We start from the raw sequence: 24,523 nt of genomic DNA, 5'->3' as shown, positions 1-24,523 counted from the left end.
GTTCTTGAGAACATTTTTAAATGACCCCACTCTGTTCTTGCATTTTTGTGATTATCTCCCCTTTGAGGAGGACATGGTCTTTCATTTGAACAAACTTGAATGCCCTTCACCCAAGGATGCTTTTTGCCAAGTTTGGTTGAAAATGGCTTGGTGGTTCTGGAGAAGAAGTCGGAAATGTAAAAAGTTTACAGACGGACTGACAGACGACGGACAACAAGCGATCAGAAAAGCTCACTTGAGATTTCAGCTAAGGTGAGCTAAAATGTAGAAGTCAATTATATTTCTTACTCAATCCTGTAGTTTCTAGGTCGATAATGACCCTATTCTCTTGAACTTTGTTCAGGTGGTCGACTTTGGTGAATCCTGGTTTGGGAACTGCATCAGGAATAGTATGGATGTCGACTTGGTCAGAAAGTCCAACTTCTAATGAAATATGAATATACATGTATCTCTAATATACAAACAATCACACGGCCTCTCACCTCTGTCGGCGTGGGTTCGAATCCCACTCGCGCCGGTAAGTGAGAAAGTTTCTCAGTTTACTTTCGGAAGGTCGGTGGTCTCTTCCCAGCTACATTGTATCTGGGTTCTCTCTTCCACCAATAAAAACAGGGTGCCACCATATAACTGAAAAATTGTTGAGTGTGGCGGAAAACACCAATCAATCAAACAATCAATTTCAACATTTATTCATAAACTAACACTTTGTAAGTTATTGTTTACCTGATTGATGTGTATCTCCTTCAGCTGCTTCGTTGGCTCCTTTGTGGGTAATTCTCTCCTGCTTCAAATCCAATCGACGGCGCTTCTTTTCAGGCAACTTTGATCTTTCCTGTCTCTTCTGTCTTTTCATGTCCATCTTCTCCGAATATTTCAGTGTATGATGACCAGGGGATAATCCGTGTTCTTTAAATACCTGTTAGTAAGAGTAAATACATTTAATAAGAATGAACAAGAATTCATCATTCTTTTCGAGTAATTCAAAAATTATGAATTATATGAGATTCATCACTGTTCGTTATCTTCACCTTTCATTTATAGCAATAAATATTAGCCTAAAGTTAATGTAAATAATGTTTTCTTACTTTGAAAATATACACATCCATCGAAGAGTTTTTGTTAGTAATATAAATTTCCAAAAATAAGCTGCAAGAAATGGTCAAAACTGACAACAGGAAATTGAACAAAACTCAACAAACACCTCAAGATAACATCAAGCTTGTCTACCTCCGGTAAGTATTTGCGACCTTCATTCATACATGCTGCAGTAGCTTTTAGACGGAAGTCAAGGTTTTGACTTTCCCCATAATGCAAGTGGTTTGGTGCTCGTAAACTGACTGCTCGGTTAGCATGTTCGCAAGATTGGCTGGACCCTAAATCACTATACAAGGTAGCTTTGGCAATCACAGGTTCAAAGATTTCATCAAGTTTTTCTTTCAAAACTGGGTCACTCAGTGATGTCTTGTACGGTAAACTTCGATGCCAGTGTGTCTCAGCTGGTCTTCTCTTGGATCCACAAAACCTTGGAACACACTTGGTATGAGTAGTATAACCCCGCTCGATAGGCGGTTCAACTGAGTGCAGTTAAAGAGATCGGTAATGTTGGCTACTAGTAACTGGCTACTTTAAAAAACGAGAAAAGTTGGCTACTAGTAGCCAGCTACTTGAACCTGGAAAAGTTAGCTACTAGTAGGCCAGTTACTAGTAACCAGCTACTAAAAGTAAGAAAAGTTAGCTACTCGTAGCCAGCTACTACAAAGTATGAAAGTTATAATTAATGATAGCCATCTACCAGATAAAGGTTAATGAGTTTGAAAATTATTATCTATCAGATTTATTTCTAAAGAGGACGAGGAGTCGTATGAAATTTCATGCTCAATTATCCTCTATTACATAACGTTGTAATGCAAAATACGAATAAACTTTTTAAACTGAGTGCATGTTACTTTAAAAATGATACGGATTGAATTCAAACCTTCATTCATTTGATATACCATACATTTTCAGATATCTTAAGATATCTACGAAAATCTTGAAATTTCAGGTTACCTGCCATCAAAAGGTATAAGTAGCTGACTTCCTTAAGCGTGATATCTGAAAATTCATGACATATCACGATACCCCCAATATCACTACTCGCCATACGTATCGTTGTAAGTTAGTTAAATATATGATATAAACATAGAGTTCCTTAAGGTATTCACATAGATCTTGAAATTTCATTGTACCGATAATCAAAATGTATAAGTAGCTGATTTCCTAAAGAGCGATATCTGAAAATTCGTGGCGTATCAAAACACCCTCTATCACTTCTTGCCATATGTTTAGCCGTAAATTCGTCAGATATCTAATACAAACACAAAGTTCCTTACGGTATTCACACAAATGTTGAAATTTCAGGGTAACTCGAATCAAATTGTAAAAGTAGCAGATATCTCAAAATGTATGGTATATCAAATGAATGAAGGTCTGAATTAAATCCGTATCATTTTCAAAGTAAACACTCAGTTGAAAAAGTTTATTCGTATTTTGCATTACAACGTTATGTAATTGGGGATAATTGAGCATGAAATTTCATACGACTCCTCGTCCTCTTTAGAAATAAATCTGATACTGATAGATAATAATTTTCAAACCTTTTGACCTGATGGGCAATAATTCTATCTACACTAAAGCATATTTTAAAAATATGATATTTTAAGATTTGATCTAGATCTAATTAAATATACGTTTTTCTTTCATAAAATACTAATTTTTCAAAAACATATGCATTTTAATGCATAATAATTCATCATTTTCAAACCCGAGGGGTGTAATGTCCTGATATTTAGTGTAATGTCCTAATGAGACATTTCTACAAAAATGATACATTTTTACGATGTTTTATGCATCCAAATTAATTATGGTTATGAGCTGGTATGTATCTTAAGATATTCAACTATTATTTTTGATATTTTTTGGTTATTTTTCATTATTTTAGGTTTAAAATAAACCAAGGGTGTAATGTCCTGATATCGGAATGACCTGATGACACGGTAGAGCGTTATTGAGTAATGTCCTGATGTGTTATTTTATTGTCACAAAGCTTCTTATGATGATATTTGTTTTCATATTGAATTCTTTCACAAACATGCATCTATTAAAATGATACAAAATAAATCAATAATGGTTATTTGTTATTTTAAATCTTATATACTAACTATTGATAAGGAAATAAACATTGAAATGAAATAGTTATTATTTTTTATAACTTATTTTGTCATTCTTTATATATTATAAAAGAAAAAAGTGTAAACAGATTATTTTATACCCATTTTATCACATTTAGCAAAATTTAAGCGAATATTGTAATGTCCTGATAATTAGTGTAATGAAGTATTTTATCAATCTGATTTGTAATGTTACGTACGTGTATACATTTTTGTAGTAATTATTATGTTTGAATGGCTTGTTGGTTATATTTTATATGTTGTAAAACATAATTATCAACCGTTGCTTAAACAAGTGTTATAAAGAGTTTTCTTCTTTTTCAGATTGGATATCAATTTTTATTACAGATATTAATCTGCAATAAATCTCTATCTGATATAAAATAACTATTCAGAGAGGTTGCAGACTGGGGGGGGGGTGCTATTATCGACCTATATATTTTTAATATGCATGCAGAAATATTAGATATTTAAATTAGAATGATTACAAATTTTAAAGGCATTACTGTGAATAATGTAGAAAAAAATTGACTGATGATACCTCACTTATTCTTGATGGCGGTGAAGAATTCTCACATAGAAACTTTGGGGGGGGGGGGATCAGAAATGTCTGGACTTCATATTAATTATGAAAAAAAGCCAACTCATGTACCAGTAATATGGTTAAGTTCCAAAAAGTAAAGTAAGGAAACTTTGCTGCCCAGGCTTAGGTGGGGTACTACCAGATTTACTTTGTTAGAAATACATTTTGATGTGGAATTGGAAAAGATACCAAATAATATTATGAAACAAAATTCTTTAATCAAACAATGGGAGAAAAGGTTTTAAACTCCCGTTGGGAAAATTACAGTTATCAAGAAATTAGTAATTCACATTTTTATGCCAATCCTAAACTCATCTGAATGCTACCTTAAGGAATTAGAAAAGATATATTTCTTGTTTATATGGAATAATTCAACATAGAGGGTAAAAAATGAGGTCATTGTTAAAAAATATGAAGATGGGAGATTGAAAATGGTATTCTAATGGAATTCACAGCGTCTATGAAAATATTATTGATAAGATATCTCATGTTTTCAAATAGAGGAATGGAACATTTTATTCTAAAGTTGGACTTTACAAAGTGATAAACTGCGGAAGTGATTATATCACAATATTCTTAAAAATATTGAAAAATAAATTTTGGATAGATGTATTCAAAGCATGGCTTATATTATGTAACCTCAGTAACAATTATGATGTTGCTGCTGATGCACCGTTACTTTATAAACCAAATATTCATATTGGCGGAAAACCATTTTGTAAGAAATCATAAATAAAAAAGAATGACCCGATAACTCGTGTTGTAGCCTGCTTTATTACGTTACATTTGATCCGAATGTTATAACACTACAAATATAATATATTATTATATACCCATCAATGTATTGTTCTTTGATACTGTGGATTTCACAGCGTGTGATCCGGTTTTCCGGATCACACACTGGTTTTTTGATTCCGTATCAGTATCCCCTGAAACTGCAAACTCCCCGTCGAGGCCTCATTACGTCACCTACGAATAGACCTCTCCTATGTGACGCACCACAATATACAGATTTGTATATTGTAAGTCCGCGATTATCACGCAGACAAATTACACTAAAGAAGTAGTTCGCAGTTAAAAGTTTGAAGATATTAATATTAAGAGCATTAATATAAAAGTATGGATTTTATTTTAAACATAAAATGATCAAAAGATCATTATAAAGTAGGGAGACTCTGTTCAAATTATTGTGTAAAGTAATGAACTTGATGTTTACGTTCTTGTTTTGAAAGTTGTTTACGTTTGACGTTATGTTTTTTCGTCATTCTACAGTGACGTCACAGTATACGTGGCCTAAGAAATCGCTATCCCATAATGCCTAAGTGGAAGAGTTTGGTTTGTGAGCAAACGAACTCTGGTGGAAGTTTGCTGAAACTGATGACGTCACAATGCATTAACGCAACGTTTCTTGTGCAAAATATTGGCCGCGTCACAACAAAACTGCGTACGCAAAATATAATTTCACTGTATGCCTGTATTTTTGATAATTTGGATTGCATTTAGTATCTTATAAATGTGGATTTAAAATGCAGAAGGGGGTATATAATAAATTTATCATTACTACAGTAACTTGATCCGAAGAGTTGGATCACGTCGAGTTGACAGGCGGGGATCATCAGATCAAACTCGACGCTTCGCGTCTCGTGTGATCTGATGATCCGCGCCTGTCAACTCGACGTGATCCGACTCTTCGGATCAAGTTACTGTAGTAATAATATATATTTATTATATACCCATCAATGTATCGTTCGTTGATACTGTGGATTTCACAGCGTGTGATCCGGTTTTCCGGATCACCACACTGTGGTTTTCTGATTCCGTATCAGTATCCTCTGAAACTGATGCCGTCACAATGACGTCACAATGCATAAACGCAACGTTATTTGTGGAAAATGTTGACCCCGTCACAAAACAAAACTTCGTACACAAAACATAATTTCATAGTACATGTATGTCTGTGTTTTTGATAATTTGGATTACATTTATTATCTTATAAATGTGGATTTAAAATGCAGAAGGGGGTATATAATAAATTTATCATTACTACAGTAACTTGATCCGAAGAGTTGGATCACGTCTCGTTGGCAGGCGGGGATCATCAAATCAAACTCGACGCTTCGCGTCTCGTGTGATCTGATGATCCGCGCCTGTCAACTCGACGTGATCCGACTCTTCGGATCAAGTTACTGTAGTAATAATATATATTTACACATAGCGTTTTCTGTATATCAAAGACTGTCTGTAAATATAAGCTGAACGTAATATAAGCTGAACGTATAAATTGGGCGGTGTGTCAAGGGAAATTCGTTAGAAAAATAATACAACCTGAATTTGACATAGATAGTGTTGTTCTACAACCAATACTAGTAAAGAATTCTGTTCTGATATTTTTAAGTATGCGGTACAATGTAGTAAAACGTGACTCTCATCTTCTACACTATCTAAAGAACACAGAGTACATATTCTGTCTTCTAATGCTTCTCCCTTATTCTATTATATATAAGTGTATATTAAGTATAGGCTACCACATCTTTAATAATTGTGCATGTAGAGATCTTCTGATCTTTTGGAAATTCCGAAAGCAAATGTCTCCTTTCACCCAGTGCTTTATAACTACTTACATTGTACAGCCATTGTATTAATATTGATATAATGAACAATTCTATCATTTAATTTTGATTTATCCGTAATGCTCATATCAGTTTTTATCAGGTCATTCCAATATCAGGATATTTCACCTTTGATGTACATGTAGTATAAGTTTGAAATAACAAATAACCATATTATTGATTAATGATTTTTAAAAATATCATTTGACAAATGTATGTTTGTGAAAGAATTCAATATGAAAACAAATATCATCATAAGAAGCTTTGTGACAATAAAATAACACATCAGGACATTACTCAATAACGCTCTACCGTGTCATCAGGTCATTCCGATATCAGGACATTACACCCTTGGTTTATTTTAAGGTGGGTCCTTAGTTCTGGATTTTTGGGGTTTAGGTAGCATTTTTTTGTTTGGGATCAATAAATTAACATTCAGAGTAATGAAAAAAGGCAAAACAGTTAAGGGTTTCCATATTAATTTTCATTATATACACCACTAAAGTCATATACCCCAATGTAGATTTTTATGAAATTCATTGGAAACAGTTATTTGTTGTTATTTTAATATAAAAACAACAAAATATTTTTTGAATTGCATTTATTTATCGGGAAACATATCAATAACTAAAACACATGTCATTTTCAATATGTTCATCAAGTTTTAGAATAATATGTGGAAAATTATTGAATTACCGTTATTCCCCAAAATGTTAAAAAACAAACAAATGTGGATGCATTTTCCTTATAGCATGGTTTACATATCATTTTTTCTGTTTATATTAGTAGAGTTACATCTGTTATAGTTATTCATGGGAAAAAATCCATACCTTTCCTTAATAATTTCAAATCTATAGCTTCCAGATTATGTATACCCCCATCAAAAACTGAAGTCTGGCACCATACAGCTGAGCTCTTTAAATCACTCGGGATTAAAATTGTATGTAATTTCATGAAAAGACACAGATAATGATATCCTTATCACCTTGGTAAAATGTTTGTCAAAAATAAAGGAAATCTAACGCATTATGGACTTTATAAATAATTGAATGAAAACAGAGTTATTGTCCTTGGATTCAATATTTTGAAACATATCATTGACTATTCAAATATAACTAAGAAGTTTGAAATATTTTATGGCTAACAAGATTTTTTACAATAACTATTGAAAAAGATTCCAACAAAATTTATGTTCCTATCATTAAACTTTGCAAAATCCTATGACGTCACACGAGTGTGGAACTACGTTAAACCTAAAATAATGAAAAATAACCAAAAAATATCAAAAATAATAGTTGAATATCTTAAGATATATACCAACTCATAACCATAATTAATTTGGATGCATAAAACATCGTAAAAATGTATCATTTTTGTAGAAATGTCTCATCAGGACATTACACTAAATATCAGGACATTACACCCCTCGGGTTTGAAAATGATGAATTATTATGCATTAAAATGCATATAGTTTTGAAAAATTAGTATTTTATGAAAGAAAAACGTATATTTAATTAGATCAAATTTTAAAATATCATATTTTTAAAATATGCTTTAGTGTAGATAGAATTACTGCCCATCAGGTCAATCAGGACATTACACTTATCAGGTCATTACACCCATTACACCCACCCGTGCCATGTCGCTCTTATTTGGGTTGTGTTGAGAAAGTGTAAACGTTAGAAATAATAAATGAAAAGTATGACCTAAAATATTGCATGTGACGCACAAACAAATAATTTCAATATACCAATTTTTGGAATAGCAAATATACTCCTTTCAAAATGCTGAAATTAAAATAATCTTTATGAAAACTTTAGAAATAATCAATATATAAATACTACGTCTTTCATATAACTTTCAAATCAACTTGTTAATAATAATAAGTAATAAAGCTATACGACACGTCTTATCAGGTCAATCTTCATCAGGACATTACACCACCGCGGAAGAAAACTCGTTATAATACTCGTTTAAACAACATTTAATAATTATGTTTTACAACATATTAAATATAACTATTCATACAAAATAATGACTAAAAAAAATAAATATATACACTTAACATTACAGCTCAGATTGGTAAAATACTTCATCAGGACATTACACTAATTATCAGGACATTACACCCTTCGCTTTTGCTAAATGCAATAAAAAGGGTATTAAAATAAATTCTTGTAATTTCTTCTTTTCTAATATCATAAAGAATGATAAAACAAGATATAAGAAACAAAAATTATTTTAATACAACGTTTATTTCCTTAATAATATTACTTTATACCCCATCAGGTCAATCAGGTCATTACACTTATCAGGACATTACACCCACCCGTGCCATGTCGCTCTTATTTGGGTTGTGTTGAGAAAGCGTAATTATTCATATCATTGTAACAGGGTTTCTGTCCAATTAAACAACAAAGTCCTGTATGGGTTCTTAGATGTCGATCACCTCCATTTTATTGCCAGAATCTAAGCTTTAGATATACATGTATATGTATGTGTATGACACTCTGAAACATATCAAACAAATAATTATATTTACAATCATATACATCAAAGTATTACTTATTTACACAAATTACTTCTTTGAAATATATGTTACCATATGATATTATAAAAGCTTAAAAACACTGATACTATATATTTATGATTTTCTATAATGACTATACAGACATTATTCATTATAATCATAGAATATATCATGAACACCATCATACCATTCTATGGGAATAAGTGATGTGGCAATAATCCCTCATTTAACAAAAATGTCCATGGAAATTGACTGTAAATTATGAAGTTTACATAAATAAACTTGCATCATAAAAATATCAAGCATGTATTTAAAAATACAGTATACCAAATCTGTGAAACACATAAATTTAACTTATTTCAAGCTAACTGATTTATGCCTCACAAAATATCTTTCTCACTGTGCAAGTGCTATGGAATTAAATCTACCAAATTATTACGTTTACTGCAAATTAGAAATAATATTAAAGTTAGAAAATAAGCTTACCTTGTTAAAGAAATGATCAGTCAACAGTCAAATATCTGTCATATATTTTCACCAACTTCTCTATAAACCAACTAGACAAAGAATGACTGAACACCACCAAGAACTTTTGGAGGGAAAAAGAACTGACCAATAAAACACCAGCTAACAACACTAAAACCAATAGGAACTTCGAACACTTTCAAACCTATTTACAAAAGTTTAATTATAATGACCTAAGGCAAAATTCAATAAATCAGAACAGGTACTGCCTGTTCTACTTGGATGAGCATAAAACACATCTCAATGTAGTGGTTATTCAGATAATGTTTAATTTGAAATCTATATACAAATTTGTGTAGATTTATTAATTTAAATCAATTAATAAACACTATTACATCATTTTAGCTGATTTGCCGGTTTTAGATCCTGATATTATGTAAGCCTAACGGTATATTTTCAAATCAAAGACATGAAATGATTTCTTAAATGCTATTCAATATTTACAACGATGAAAAATCACAATCTCTACCCAGAGTTATCGTTCCCGCTACGCTCCACTAGAAATCATTGATAAATCGTACCCTCAATAACTCGTGTAACCCGAAAACGAAAGTAGAACTGTGGGAATTTCAGAATCCAAGGAACAAGACGTCACAAGTCGTGTGAAGTCAAAAAACCGTCATAAATTACAAGGATTTTGATGTAAATCACAAGAAGAAAATTTGTGTAATTAGTGGAAATGGCAGGAAGAAGGTTTGTTGAAATCAAATATATAATATTAATGTCATAGGGTGACAATTGCGTATTTTAATTATCAAATGTTATATGCATTTTATTCATTTCAGATTGTTCAATACATTTTCATTCATTCATTCACCTGTTTACTAATTCATTCATGCATTGTCATCGTATTCGTGTTGTGTTCTTGTGTACGTGGTGTCACGTGATTGTTTTGTGAATAGGGTTTTGCCGAGTTCGGCATTTGTAGAGCGAGTGAGTATTTTATTAGAAGTTGCAGAACAAGTTTTTTAGGGAGTGGTAGTAGTGTGCGCATGTGTGTGAGCTTGTATAAAAGGATGAGCACGGATTAATTTAGAGATTAACAAGACTTTAATGCAGTACTTCAGGGTAAGTCTTAATCTCAGCGAGATTCGTCGAGGCTGGATATTTGGACTGACGCCTCTTCCGAATCTCAGACCAGTGTCACATAAAGTGATTCGGGAAATCTTGCCTGAACTTCGGCCGCTTGTTGCGATTAAAATGGGTTAAATTGAATTTCTTGCCCGCTTCAACTTTTCGCCTCAGACATCTTATTAACTCCCTATCACAATGAAACATGCATTTCTTACCTTTACAAGGTGTAAATCCCACAGTAATTCAAGTTGGCTATTTTCGAAGCCATTGCAAACGGCCACCATTTCATATTTTACCTTCTCAACACTGAAGAGTTCCGATATACTACTTCATGACAATTTGTACTATGATTGAAAATACAGAACTTACTGGTTGACAATTACTTTGCACAAAGCATTTAAGCATAAAAATTAAAAGCAATAAAAAGAAAACTGTGTAATATTTAATCAATCTATTAGAAGGCGTCCTAAACTATCGGAACTCTTCAGTGTTGAGAAGGTAAAATATGAAATGGTGGCCGTTTGCAATGGCTTCGAAAATAGCCAACTTGAATTACTGTGGGATTTACACCTTGTAAAGGTAAGAAATGCATGTTTCATTGTGATAGGGAGTTAATAAGATGTCTGAGGCGAAAAGTTGAAGCGGGCAAGAAATTCAATTTAACCCATTTTAATCGCAACAAGCGGCCGAAGTTCAGGCAAGATTTCCCGAATCACTTTATGTGACACTGGTCTGAGATTCGGAAGAGGCGTCAGTCCAAATATCCAGCCTCGACGAATCTCGCTGAGATTAGGTAAGTCTCACACCGAGATACCCTGTACGGATATATTCCTTACGGGATATAAAGATATATAACTGGTAAGAAATAAATTCATTTAAATCGTTTTAATCTATTTAATAATAATTTGTTGCTCAAATTATCGTATGTGAGAGATGTATGCAGTGTGAATGTTTCATTTTCATTTTAGGTCATTGTCATATTTATGATTGCAGTATCGGATATGTTGGATACAAATTAAAATTAATTGAAACCTGCACCAAGAGTTCTTTTTGTTGTAAGACCCCATGACATGAACATAACTGAAAACTTTGATAAGGTCTCTCCTGTCTCCAACATTTTCCACCCATAGCCTAGGATTCGCGGAAACACCGAAAAGTGGGAAAACACCAAGTAATTACCAACAATACCACAGAAAGTACCAAATGTATACTCTTATAGGGTGTAAGATTATACTCATATAAATGTAACAGGAAGGGAGAAAATGCAACGGACCAGACCGGGATTCGAACCTGGGCCCCCTGAATCTCTAGTAAGGTGCTCTACCAACTGAGCTAACTGGCCACCGGCGATCGAACCTGGCTGACTGCTACATTCCTCCCTCCTTAAATGTCTTCACACCTGAAGACATCAACCCAGGATCTTTATCCCCTGGCAGGCATTTTCACCTTTCAGTTCAGTTCCAGGGGCTGGTCTACGGCACCAAATGTAACAGGAAGGGAGAAAATGCAATAGACCAGACCGGGATTTGAACCCGGGCCCCCTGAATCTCTAGTTAGGTGCTCTACCAACTGAGCTAACTGGCCACCGGCGATCGATCCCGGCTGCCCGCTACATATACATGTACATAAATAAATATATTACCAAAGTTTTATTCATATTGATAGAAAATTGAATGATTTATGGCCAAGTTTTATGTGTAGTATTTCAGATTGCATTTCTCGGCGGCATTGTTGGCCAAGCTAGCGGTTATGTCAAACATGTATATCATTTCATAAAATTTATTTACATTGCAACCAGAACTTGTTGAAACTAAGAAAAACCCTAAATGTCCTATGAAGTCACGATAAATAGTAATGATCAAATGATGTAAATCAGTAAAACTTATTTTGATCAGATATTGTGCCATATGTCATACACTCACAGTATTTCAAACTTCAAACCTTAAGACTCATAGTGCTCGTGATTGTTCAAACAGCAAACAAAGGACCCTAGAATCTAATTAAAATCAGACATTTTAAATCCGTGATTTATACAGAATACCTCAGGTAACAGTCTAACGTATACGTCAGTATGTTGACAGATACAGCGTCTATTGACTGAGGTAGTCTTCCTTTGTTACTCGCAAAGATACATCTTCACTTCACATTACAGTGACATACAAGGTAGTGACACACAAACAGTACCATGACAACACAAACAGTACCATGACAACACAAACAGTACCATGACAACACAAACAGTACCCTGACAACACAAACAATACAGTGATACACAAACAACACAAAGACAACTCAGTGAGACGCACAAATGCAGAAAAATCGAAACAAAAGTAAAACTTCCCTTGATGGGATTATAAATATTAATTATGATTATATTTGAGAACTTTGATTTACTAATTCTTTACAGTTATGAACTCCAGAAATTCAGTGGTAAAGTTCTGATAGTGAGAAACCAAGTCTATCACAAAGTTCACATTGAGGAGAGTAAGCGAGACAAGGATTGTGGCACATGTGATAAAGATACCAGAGCAGTAGAGGCCCTGGAATTTGTGGAAAGTATAGAGAAAGAGGATGAAAAAGTTGAAAACTTGGTGAAGAAATTCAAAGAGTTGGGTTTCAAAGACATATATGGTGGCACAGAGAGCTTTGTTCAAAAGGATAAGACCAAGAAGGAAATTATTAAATTATTGGAAGAAGGTAAACTAATTTACATGTATAAGAGTATTTATCGCGGATCGAGATTTTTTCATGACTATATATTTATTAGGGAATCAAAAGTGGTGTTATTATTAGCATCGAGTTATATTCGCATTTAGTAAGCCTTATTATACGCTTTATGTCTTAACATATGAGGAGTGGAGCTCATAAAATTTTCGTGTATAGAAAATATTGGTTTATTTTATGTTATCCATTAGTAATCAGCATTTAAACCATTCTTGACCATTCCATTATCAAAATAAAAGTGAAAATTCTTGTACCAGTATCTCTATTCTAGATTCAAATACAAAAATCATACACTAACATACACATACATCTGAAATGTGTTGCTCAAAGTTAATTTTGTTTCTTTTTAAAGTGGCCAAACAGGACTTCAAAGATTACTATTGTTTCATCTGTGTGATTTTATCCTTTGGAAAAGACGGGGTGATCACCTGCATACCGGATAGCGATGAGTCGGCCAAAAAACCAACCCCAAGCATGCAGCTCCCTGTGTCAGAGCTTCAGGAGTGTCTAAAGGGAGACAAATGCAAAGGTCTCCTTATGAAGCCCAAAATCTTCATGTTACAGGTACATGTGAATATTTTGTGGGTTACAGGTATTGAAGTACATTAAATTCATAAGCTTTACTTGACAAGATGTAATTCTGTAGCATGTAAACGTGCTCTTGATGTCATGATGTATGTTTTTTCAGAATACTTCCTTGTGCTTATATTTTGTCTAACAGAAACTTCTACAGCTTCAGTGTTGCTGTCTAACAATGTTCACGCTACAATACACCTGTAACAACACACAAGATTGATTGTATATTGTTTAACGTCCCTCTTGAGAAATTTTCACTCATATGGAATCGTCACCATTACTGGTGAAGGGCTGCAAAATTTAGGGCTATGCAGGATCGGCGCTTACGGCCTATGAGCAGGGATGGATCTTTATCGTGCCACACCTGCTGTGACATGGGACCTCGGTTTTTGTGCTCTCTTCTAAAAGACCGCCCCATTTAGTCGCCTATTACGACAAGCAAGGGGTACTGAGGACCTGTTCTAAACAGAATCCCCACGGGACAACACACAAGAGAAAAACTCTCCACCAAATATTTTTGTAGAATAGAAGTTGAGTTATGAAATATATAGGTACACGTGCATGGAATAGTTGTCTAGCTTGTTTGAATTGTGGAAGATTGAGGTAATACATTACCTCCTTTAATTTCTACCTCACAATCAGACAAGCTAGATGGTGGTTCCTTTGGTAGCATTCTTGTATGTTTTACACAAAGCTTGAATGAGTCTGTCAAAACTTTTTCTCCATGTTGCAAGAGAGAGAGAGAGATGTTACTTGTTAATGAATTACTTACATTATTAACTGTAATGAGTCTACGCTGTCAGTAAAGACAGTGTGAGACCGGTAAATCAAGTCACAATCGTCAGACAGTGTGAGACTCAAATTACCAGTGACATTTTATCACTTTTACATGAAGTATGTTTTTACAACAACAAAAACTTTAGATGGATGCCTATGGATGCCTATGTATGAATAATTTCATGCTGAACTACATTGATTTACGTACAGTACATGTATCTATTGAACAGTCACTCAACTTCTGTAATGAAACTACAGAAACTTTTACGTCTTATAGGCCCTCATTTTGATGAACCAGTGTACTAAGTGTACTAAGTTTGATGTCTGTCAACCAAAGGTTTCTCAAAATATTGAATGGACAGTATATTCCTGTCCAGTTTGACCCTTGACCATGTGACCTCAAAATCAGTAGGGGTCATCTCCTTAAGGTAACTCACTACACCCAGAAATAGGTTCTTAAATCAGTTTGAATTGATTTAATTGTAAAAGATATGATATACAATAAGTATAGATGCCAAAAAGGCAAAAAATACACAAAATTGGATAAAAACATGATTTCCAAAAAAATTATTGCAACACATGTGAACAAAAGACCCTGGGGTATTTGAACTCGAGATCTGTGGTTCACCAGCCCAACGGTTTAACCACTGAGCTACTTTTTGGCATCTACATTACATGACGTCACAATGATAGACAAACAAATCGATCGATACAAATAATTTCACAAAACATTTTAAAAATCACCATCTTAATTGTGACGTGGTGTTGATAAGAGACCAAGTACATGACTTATCGGACAATTTCAAGATAGGATATAACATGTTCTTGAAATGTCATTCTTCATTTATAATATTTTTCTTAGAAACAATATGAAATTTCATTCCTTAAACATTTTTATTAGTTAAGAGTAGCATAAATTTATTTCAACATACACTGTACGCGGCTGAGTTAAGGCTTTCCTCATAAATACCAGTGCTGTAAAAATGTACTTTACCGCACTGGTACATTACACGAAGTCACAATGAAAAATACGTCATGATGAAGGTCATGACGTACATATCTACATTCCTTTTGCAGTTGGAAATGTCAAAATATATTTTCGTTATTTACCACCGCTGTCAAACAATAAACCGCAATCGTGTAAAAGTTTCTGTCAAATGGGTTACATTAATTCTCTTTGATATTGAAATATTTTGAATTTCTTCTTTATATAACATACATGCTAAAGTAATATCTATATTATATTGTGATCTTGATATCGCCCCTAATCTGCACGTATATAGTGACTTTCACAATGAACTCATTTGCATAAACAGGGTTTCCGTACATACAAATTTCATCATTGACACGATACCCCGAGGTTTTTGAGTGAAAGATGTTTGATTTATGTGACATGTGAACTTCAGTGCAAAAGGAAAGTTAGGGGAGCAAGTTGTGGCTTCAACAGAAAACATGTTTTTCAGGCTAAATTCAACTTTGTATATGCAAAAATCGCCACATCTTGCATATTCAATGCAAAAATTAGACATGTTACAAGTCACGATAAACTTGCTCCCATCACTTTTCAAATTAAGAAATTAATATGTTTTGAAGTTATATTAACTTCAACTTGCATTGATATCTGGATATCGTGCCAATGGAACGATTTATACATACACGGTACGATTTTATCTTGATATTTGATCACGTGATATACAGCTGATGTAGAGACTGTCGGTCTGGTGAAAAATGTATTGGAGGTCAATATGCACTTAATTATACATATATGCATATTTTTTTTTGTATAAAAGGGTTGTGTGTACAGAATTTGTCAAAAATTGACCTGTTTATAATGCTTTTTTCCTCTGACATATTTCTATGGCCCTACTTAACACAACTGCGCAGGAATTCTGACATTAAATTTTCTTGTACTTGTATTAAATGTAAATGCATGTATACATGTTTAGGTAATACATGGTATAATGTACATGTGTATTGGTAATTGCAATGTCAGACATGAGTAACTAAAGCATTATTTTACCTCAGTGTATTCTCTATATCAAAAGATGACAATAAGCCGACTATACATGTATTTTCGCCAAAATACATGTACCTCTGCCATGTGATCGGTCTGTGCTAGGATCTGCCCTAGGGATGATAATCTTCAAACTATTCAACAGCGGCATCGATTTTCCCGCAATTCGGCATTGTGAGGTCAAATACAAAACCCAGTGGCGTATTCAACATCACAACTATAGCAACTGTTCCCAATATATGACGGAATGATTTGCTTCGTTGTCGGAAGAGTATTTATTCTGCTTTGGTACATAATAAAATATCTATCCAATGGGTGGAGAGCGATAGCTTGTTTATTGTCAGCTGAGAGAGAAACTAGTTAGACACAGAGACTTGTGCTGTCTGTTTGTTTTGCTGAAGTAAAAGATTATTCTCCAGCAGCAAATGATCAAGATTTACAAAATCATTTTCAGTTAGAGGATGTTACAACCGACAAACCAGACGGTAGTGGTGATCACGAAACTGCAAGGGTCAAACCAATTAAGATTCCTAGGGAAGCAGACTTCCTCATCTATAATTGTGAAACACAGTATGGTTAGTACCATGGCTACATCTTTTTTAGCTCACCTGAGCCAAAGGCTCAAGTGAGCTTTTCAGATCAAAATTTGTCCATTGACTGTCAGTGTTGTCGAAACTTTTCACATCTTCTTCTCCACAATTACTGAGCCAATTTCAACCAAACTTGGCACAAAGCATCCTTTAGTGAAGGGGATTCTAGTTTGATCAAATGAACGACCTTGTTACCTTCAAAGGGACATAATCAAAAAATGCAAAAATATGGTGGGGTCATTTAAAAATCTTCTCAACAACCACTGGACCAGAAAAGCTGAAATTTACATGAAAGCTTTCTGGCATAGTGGAGATTCAAGTTTGTAAAAACCATGACCTCCAGGGGTATGTTGGGACCACAATAGGGGATCAAAGTTACACATGCGAATATATAAGGAAAATCTTTTAAAATCCTCTTCTCAAGAACCACTGGACCAGAAAAGTGGAGATTTACCTGAAAGCTTCCTGATATAGAGTAGATTCAAATTTTTACAGATCCTGGCCCCGGGGGTAGGGTGGAGCCAAAATACGGGATCAAAGTTTTACATTAAGATATATATTAACAAATTTTGCCAATAAACTCCGAAACACTGCTCCAGAGTTACTGCTTGCACCTTTAATATTGTTCCATATGTGAAGTGAAATCCGTAAGCTATAATAGAATCGTACTTGATTAGTAAATATTGTAAAATTAATTAAAAATCTACTTTTGTTTTCAATACACTACCCTGAAATAGCAGAAATGAGAATAAAGTGGTGGATCTAAGCAGTTTTTTTTAAAAATGACAACTTAAGATAATATGTTATGTATGTTCTGAAGTAAATCCGTCGTTTATCGATGCTTGATTCTGATCTTACAGAAGAAATGAGTTTTGATAATTGTTGAATAAAGAAGATATGCCTGTTTGTTTCTTCAATCCGTGATTTTAGTCTTGAATCAGTCTTATGGAAATTTCCAGAACGTAACAACATCATACAACCAATCGCACATTCTCGGGCCTTTCTGGCAAGCCAAGAAGTTGCGATTGGTTTACAATATGATCAGCACTAAGATTGTGTAGGTGTTAGAACAATGTTAGTCATACTTAATGATAGTTTCGACTAGGCCCATATTTATCATTTTAGGAAGGTTTATAATTCTATTACTTATATACATCTCATTCAACACAGGACCCCTTCCCGAAACCAGTTGATGATCTGACACATCGATAAAAATTTTATATACGATATCTATCTAATATTTTCAATGTTTTTAATTTTTCCCTTGAATATAGAAGTCACTGTTACAACTTTTTGTAATAATTTATTAACAGTTACTGATATTTACAAACACAAAAAAGGTTTTAGTTTGCTTGAACATGTTTTGTGATGATACAGATCTTGAGTAAGTAAGAAGTCGAAAACTGTCCAATATGTTTTACCGGTATATTGAATGGTCAGGGACTGTTCTGGGAAGTTTGCACCTTATAACTTTAAAGTTAAAACATTTTACTGAAATTAGGTTGTACACTACCTGACAATGTCCAAGGAATCAGGCCACTGTTTACAATATAGCAGTTTTTCTGTTTGTCATTCATCTAGTGCATTATGTTTTCGATTATTGCGGTTGACAAGAAAGAACGTGTATTCATAACTTTGCCCTTAGATTGTCGCACTGGACAAAAACTACCATAATAAACACATTCGCAATACTGAGTTTCAAATTTTGAAATTATGAATGACCGTTTATTTTGTCTTTGGTCAACTATTTGGCATGACAGATTACGATTGCATTCGTAAAAGCATTAGATATCTAATTTTCAATATGGAGAGATATATCATTTATGTTACATAAGGAAGATTTAATTTGGAACTCCAAGTGACTTCCTAATAATCAAGTTTTATTTACTGTTTATGATATCAATAAATATAACATAACTAATGCACGCAATTATTAAAAAAATGTTCTTATATTCATTTGAATTATGATAGTTTATTCAATTAATACAACTGTGTGCAGTACAGCCCATCAGCATTTAAATATGATAAGATTGATTGTATATTGTTTAACGTCCCGCTCGAGAATTTTTCACTCATGTGGAGACGTCACCCTTGCTGGTGAAGGGCTGCAATATTTAGGCCTATGCTCAGCGCTTATGGCCATTGAGCAGGGAGGGATCTTTATTGTGCCACACCTGCTGTGACATGGGACCTTTGTTTTTGTGGTCTCATCCAAAGGATCGCCCCATTTAGTCGCCTCTTACAACAAGCAAGGGGTAACTGTTTTATCCCAGATCCTCATGGGACCATAATAAGATATTAAAATACATGGTTATTACTTAGGAGTCTAAAAGGGGGAGGGGGCGGGCTGATCAAGTGTTCTACTGTTCCACATTCAATTAAAGATGTCGTTCATTCAATTCATGTGCGTAAGAATTCTCATGTGTGCAAGAATTCAGACACTCATTCAAAAAGATGGAATATTATTCAACTGTGATTTTCAGCGCTTGCGTGGGGTTTCATCTAGTACATGTGTAAGAAAATCTTCTCCAGAACCACTGGGCCAATTTCAATCAAACTTAGAACAAATCATCTTTTGATGAAGGGGATACAAGTTTGTTGAAATGAAGGGCCAAGTCCCCTTCAAAGGGGAGATAATCACAAAAATGCAAAAATAGGGTGGGGTCATTTAAAAATCTTCTCGAGAACACTAAGCAGAAAAGCTGAAATTTAGATGAAAGCTTCCTGACAAAGTGGAGATTCAAGTTTGTAAAAATCATGACCCCTTCGGTTAGGGCAGGGCCACAATAGGGGATAAAGATTTACATGCGAATGTATAGGGAACCAAACTTGGCACAAAGCATCCTTAGATGATATGAGAGGCCATTCCCCGTCTACAAGGGCATATGATAATTAATGAATTTGTAATCAAGACAAGCATGAGACCTCTACAGATCAGTATGTGGATGTATACAAATGAAAAAGAAAGTGCAACTGCAGAGACTAGCATTGTGGCTCATGGGCCTTTTTGGAATAACTGCTGACTCTTTTTTTATCATTATCTAAAAAATACTGAAAAACATAAATTGATATTAAACTCGGTAATTTTGAATTGAAGAGAAATTATTCAAATGTAGTATTTATGTAACAGAAAAACAAATTTATGTATTTTGCAAAATCTCTTTTGCACAGCAGTTGAAGCATGGACTGATGGTCTGAACAGATATGTGAATGATAAAGATCCCATGGAGATACAAAAGCTTCTGGTCAGGATGAACAACATTATCCACTCACGCAATGTTGAAGTGGGCATGAGTTCGCTTCCAGTACCTTGTGTTACCTCCCTTCTGACCAAAGAGGTATACCTGGGGAAAAAGTTAGATCAACCTGTACATTCCTGAATCTGCGTACTTAATGCAGAGCATTTGATGAGAACCAAAACTGTTCAGTTGCTAACCTTTTTTTTTAAAAAATATTTCTTAGTTACGTTGTTCCAAAAAAAATTCAACAATGAATTTCCCACAGAAATGACCCTGATATACATGATGATGTTATGTCTGAAGATTAATGAAATGTTTACTGGTCTCTAAATGTTTAGACTTGTTTTGATATACATGATGATGTTATGTCTGAAGATTAATGAAATGTTTACTGGTCTCTAAATGTTTAGACTTGTTTTGATATACATGATGATGTTATGTCTGAAGATTAATGAAATGTTTACTGGTCTCTAAATGTTTAGACTTGTTTTTCTAAAGAGCTACTGTTAACCTGAAGTATCTAGTGTGTATCCATTTGATTTCCTTCATGCATAATCTGAAAGTTTTGTTAAAATCCTTTGTCTTTTAAAGTCATTGGTGCTCCATTGGTAGTTTCATTGGCAAATCAAGAGTAACGAAAGCCAAAAATGTGTTAATTAGATATATAAATCGAAAGTATTATTCATTGTTGTATATTTTATTACAGTGTATATAATTTAATACAGTACTAAATTTTTTACAAATTCAGACAATTTATGAAATATGATATTTTCACAGTGTAGTCTACATATACATGTATATCTCATTTGTATTGAATATTACTATCACAATCTATTATTGGTTAATGGTTTCTGTCAATAACTAGTTATCATACTTTTTCTCATTTTGGCGAATAATTCATGTACTTTTGAGTTTTTAAAATTCATAGAGGTTAATTTTTATAATAATAATACCATATTTATATAGCACCCTTTTCATACACTATGTACGCTCAAAGGTGCTTTACAATGCATATATACCTTACAACAGAATGTTATACACATATTACATAGAAAATAAATAAAACATTAAAAGCTGTACCTATCCTCATTGTACATATAAAACATGAAAACACAAGATACCATAAATATGCTAGATAAGAATAAACATCAGTTTCAGGGCATATTAAAATAATAATAATAATGAAATACACACACGCACACACAGCATACAATGTCTCAGGTATAATACATTAAAACATACAATTCCTTTTTTTTTTAATAAAACATCACAAAATGGTACTCGAAAGCTAAGACACACAGTCTTTAGTTTTCACAGTTTTTTTGTGGATTGTCGATATTTTACTGTTTAGTTTGATTGCAATATCGTGGATATGGTACCTGTTTGTTAAAGCATTATATAAGTTGTTTATTTCATTTTGGTTTGAAATTTGTAGAAATGTAGTACCTACAAAAATTCAGTCCCCCCAATAATTCCACAGTAAATCAGGTATATTTAATTAGTTTCACAGCATGCAAAACAATTTCAAGTACATTGTATTACAATCAAATTTATATATTCAAAGAGCTTTTGCCAAAAGAAATACATGTATTTTTATATGTAAAACAAATTTTATATGTATTTTTTTTTTAGCTCACCTGAGCTTAAAGCTAAGTGAGCTTTTCGAAACATCTTTTGTCTGGTGTCCTTCTGTCCATAAACTGTTAACATTTTCAACTTCTCTTACAGAACCACAGGATAATTTCAACCAAACTTGCCACAAAGCTTGCTTGGGTAAAGTTGAAGGGAAGTGTCACATCCTTTTGAAGTGATAATTAAGAATTAGTGAAAATTTTGTGGCATCTTTCAAAAATTTTCTCCTCAAGAACCACTGTGCCAGTTTCAATCAAACTTAGCACAAATCATCCTTTGACAAAGGGGATTCATGTTTGTACAAATGAAGGGCTATGCCCCTTCCAAGGGGAGATAATCAAGAAAAGGCAAAAATAGGGTGGGGTCATTTAAAAATCTCAAAAACCACTGAGCCAGAAAAGTTGAAATTTACATGAAAGCTTCCTGAAATAATGTGGATTCAAGTTTGTTCAAATTATGATTTCAGGGGGTAGGGTAGGCTATTATAGGAGATCAAAGTTGTATGTTGGATATATAGAAAAAATCTTTTAAAATCACCTCAAAAAGAACAGGGCCCTGATTAGTCATATTACTATGCAAACATCCGGAGGTAGTGTAGATTCAAGTTTGTTCAAATTGTGGCCCCTGGAAATGGCTGAGGCTGCAATAGGGGATGAAATTTTTGCTTAGGAGTGTATAGGAAAAAATCATCTCAAGAACAACAGGGCCATGATTAGTCATATTAATATCCAAGCATTCCCAGGTAGTGCAGAGTCAAGTTTATTCATTTCATGACCCCCACAGGTAGGTTGGGGCCACAATAGAGGATCAAAGTTTTGTATAAGAATTCATAGGGAAACGTCTTTAAAAATCTTCATCTTAACAACAGTGGGGCCATGATTAGACATATAGATATGCAAGCATCTGTAAGTAGTTAAATTCAAGTTTGTTCAATTCAGGGGCTTCAGTGGTAGGGTGGGGCAACAATAGGAGATGGAAATATACAAGAAATTAATTAAAACAAATAACAGGGCCACACTAAATCATATCGAAATACAAATATTCCCAAGTTGGAATTCAAGTGTTGTTTTTTATTTAGTTCTGACTGTGTACGAAACTTCAACTTTGCTCATAACTTTTGAATGATGAGTGAGAACTCATATTTCTTATGTGCATTCCTTGTGATAATATCTTTTTATGGCACCAACATATTTACCCTTTTCACCTTGGAGTTTGACCTGCATTTGAGAAAACCTAACCTATTCAATTTATCCTTAAAAGGTGGAGCTTTCATGTTTTGTATATAGATTTCTTATGGCAAGACCTTTCATTTATACTAAGATCTTTGACGCTGTTACCTTTACTCCAACATAGCAAGGTCATATTGGTAGTGAGGCATCCCCATTTTGTGTGAATTCAAGTTCGATTATGTTGTGACCCTTTTGGACTAGGTTGGAGCCACAATATGACATCTAAATTTCATGGGAATAAAGATTTGGGGAAAAAACTTTTAAAAATCACAACAACAGGGCCATGGTGACTCAGGTGAGTGATATTACCCCAAAACCTCTTGTTTACAACAAATGTAATATTGCAGTCTGTGGTAGGAGATACTAAATTTTGACTTTCATTCAAGTAAAAAATTTCCATTTTGCTTAATCAGAGGACTAAAATTTGATATTTTCTCATAATTTCATTTTTTGTTTTTAATTCTCTTTATTCACATGAGACCAATTTTTTGGTCGATTTCATTTGATATTTATATTTCCAATGTTTTTGCCATTGAGATCATTTAAAATTATAATGATAGCCATTTCCTCATGAGTGTGAACAATACATATTTGAATCTTGATAGATATAGTATGTCAATTTTTGCGACTTGGAATTCTGACAGAAATGAGAGTAGATTGTTAATACACGAAATAACATTTTCAAATATGAAACTTATTTCTAAAATGTCCTCCAGTCCTTTACTCTAATTGATCATGTTATTTTGTATACACATGTAAAACTGATAATTTGTCATCCTGTTTATAAATGTATGCATATATAAAATAATTATTCCATTGACCCTATGATATATTGACATGGTTGCGCATAAAGACATGTGATTATCAACTGGTTCATTATATTACAGCTGACATCAATGTTGATGTTCTTCATTATTCTAGCTGTGATGTAAACAAGATCAACTGAGGCAGTTTGTTGCTTTTCTATGTGTGATCTATATTTTTTCATATTTTCCTATATTTCCCTTCAAATTGCCAAAGGGATCGGACTTTTCCAACATTTTTACAATACCAGTATGCAGAAAATCTGTTAAGATTATTTTTGCTACAAATAGCGATGATATTTAAACAACTATGCAATCTTTGTAATATAAGCAAAAATGTACTGAAGTGTATTTAAATTTACTTTTACCAATTCAATGTTTTCTTGATAATAAATCTATGCTATGTCAA

At 33.5% G+C, this 24,523-nt stretch overlaps 2 protein-coding genes across 4 annotated transcripts in view; one reads left to right on the top strand and one right to left on the bottom strand.

Moving 5' to 3' along the window:
* The window catches only part of LOC130046392 (DNA polymerase III PolC-type-like), a 14,596-nt gene extending 3,515 nt beyond the window's left edge, over positions 1-11,081 (bottom strand). Inside the window, exons 1-3 of one of the 2 annotated variants that reach the window (XM_056153736.1) lie at positions 10,746-11,081; positions 724-916; positions 289-423 (exon numbers count right to left, since the gene is read on the bottom strand). In XM_056153736.1, coding sequence (XP_056009711.1) covers positions 289-423; positions 724-916; positions 10,746-10,814 — 397 coding nt within the window. In that variant the 5' untranslated portion in view covers positions 10,815-11,081. Of the gene's footprint in view, positions 1-288; positions 424-723; positions 917-1,085; positions 1,867-10,745 lie in introns of those variants that run through there. The other variant, XM_056153737.1, reaches the window with a different exon arrangement.
* Positions 9,963-24,523, top strand: LOC130051608 (caspase-7-like). Of its 2 annotated transcripts, none has more exons than XM_056153739.1 (5): positions 9,963-10,149; positions 12,938-13,227; positions 13,607-13,818; positions 17,076-17,196; positions 20,386-24,523. In XM_056153739.1, the coding sequence occupies exons 1-5, from the start codon at positions 10,136-10,138 to the stop codon at positions 20,589-20,591; spliced, it is 843 nt and encodes a 280-aa protein (XP_056009714.1). In that variant the 5' UTR covers positions 9,963-10,135; the 3' UTR covers positions 20,592-24,523. The 2 variants fall into 2 exon arrangements, with proteins under 2 accessions (XP_056009714.1, XP_056009713.1); XM_056153738.1 differs by having other exon boundaries at positions 20,383-24,523.

The sequence above is a fragment of the Ostrea edulis genome, chromosome 2 (genome assembly GCF_947568905.1).
Source record: "Ostrea edulis chromosome 2, xbOstEdul1.1, whole genome shotgun sequence".
Lineage (NCBI taxonomy): Eukaryota > Metazoa > Mollusca > Bivalvia > Ostreida > Ostreidae > Ostrea > Ostrea edulis.
The sequence above is the reverse complement of the archived record's forward strand: the minus strand, read 5'-3'. Positions and strand labels throughout refer to the sequence as shown.

Coding starts and splice junctions, on each gene's coding strand:
- LOC130051608 (XM_056153738.1), top strand. Junction 13,819..17,075: donor CCAAAATCTTCATGTTACAG/GTACATGTGAAT, acceptor AATCATTTTCAG/TTAGAGGATGTTACAACCGA. Junction 17,197..20,382: donor TAATTGTGAAACACAGTATG/GTTAGTACCATG, acceptor TCTTTTGCACAG/CAGTTGAAGCATGGACTGAT.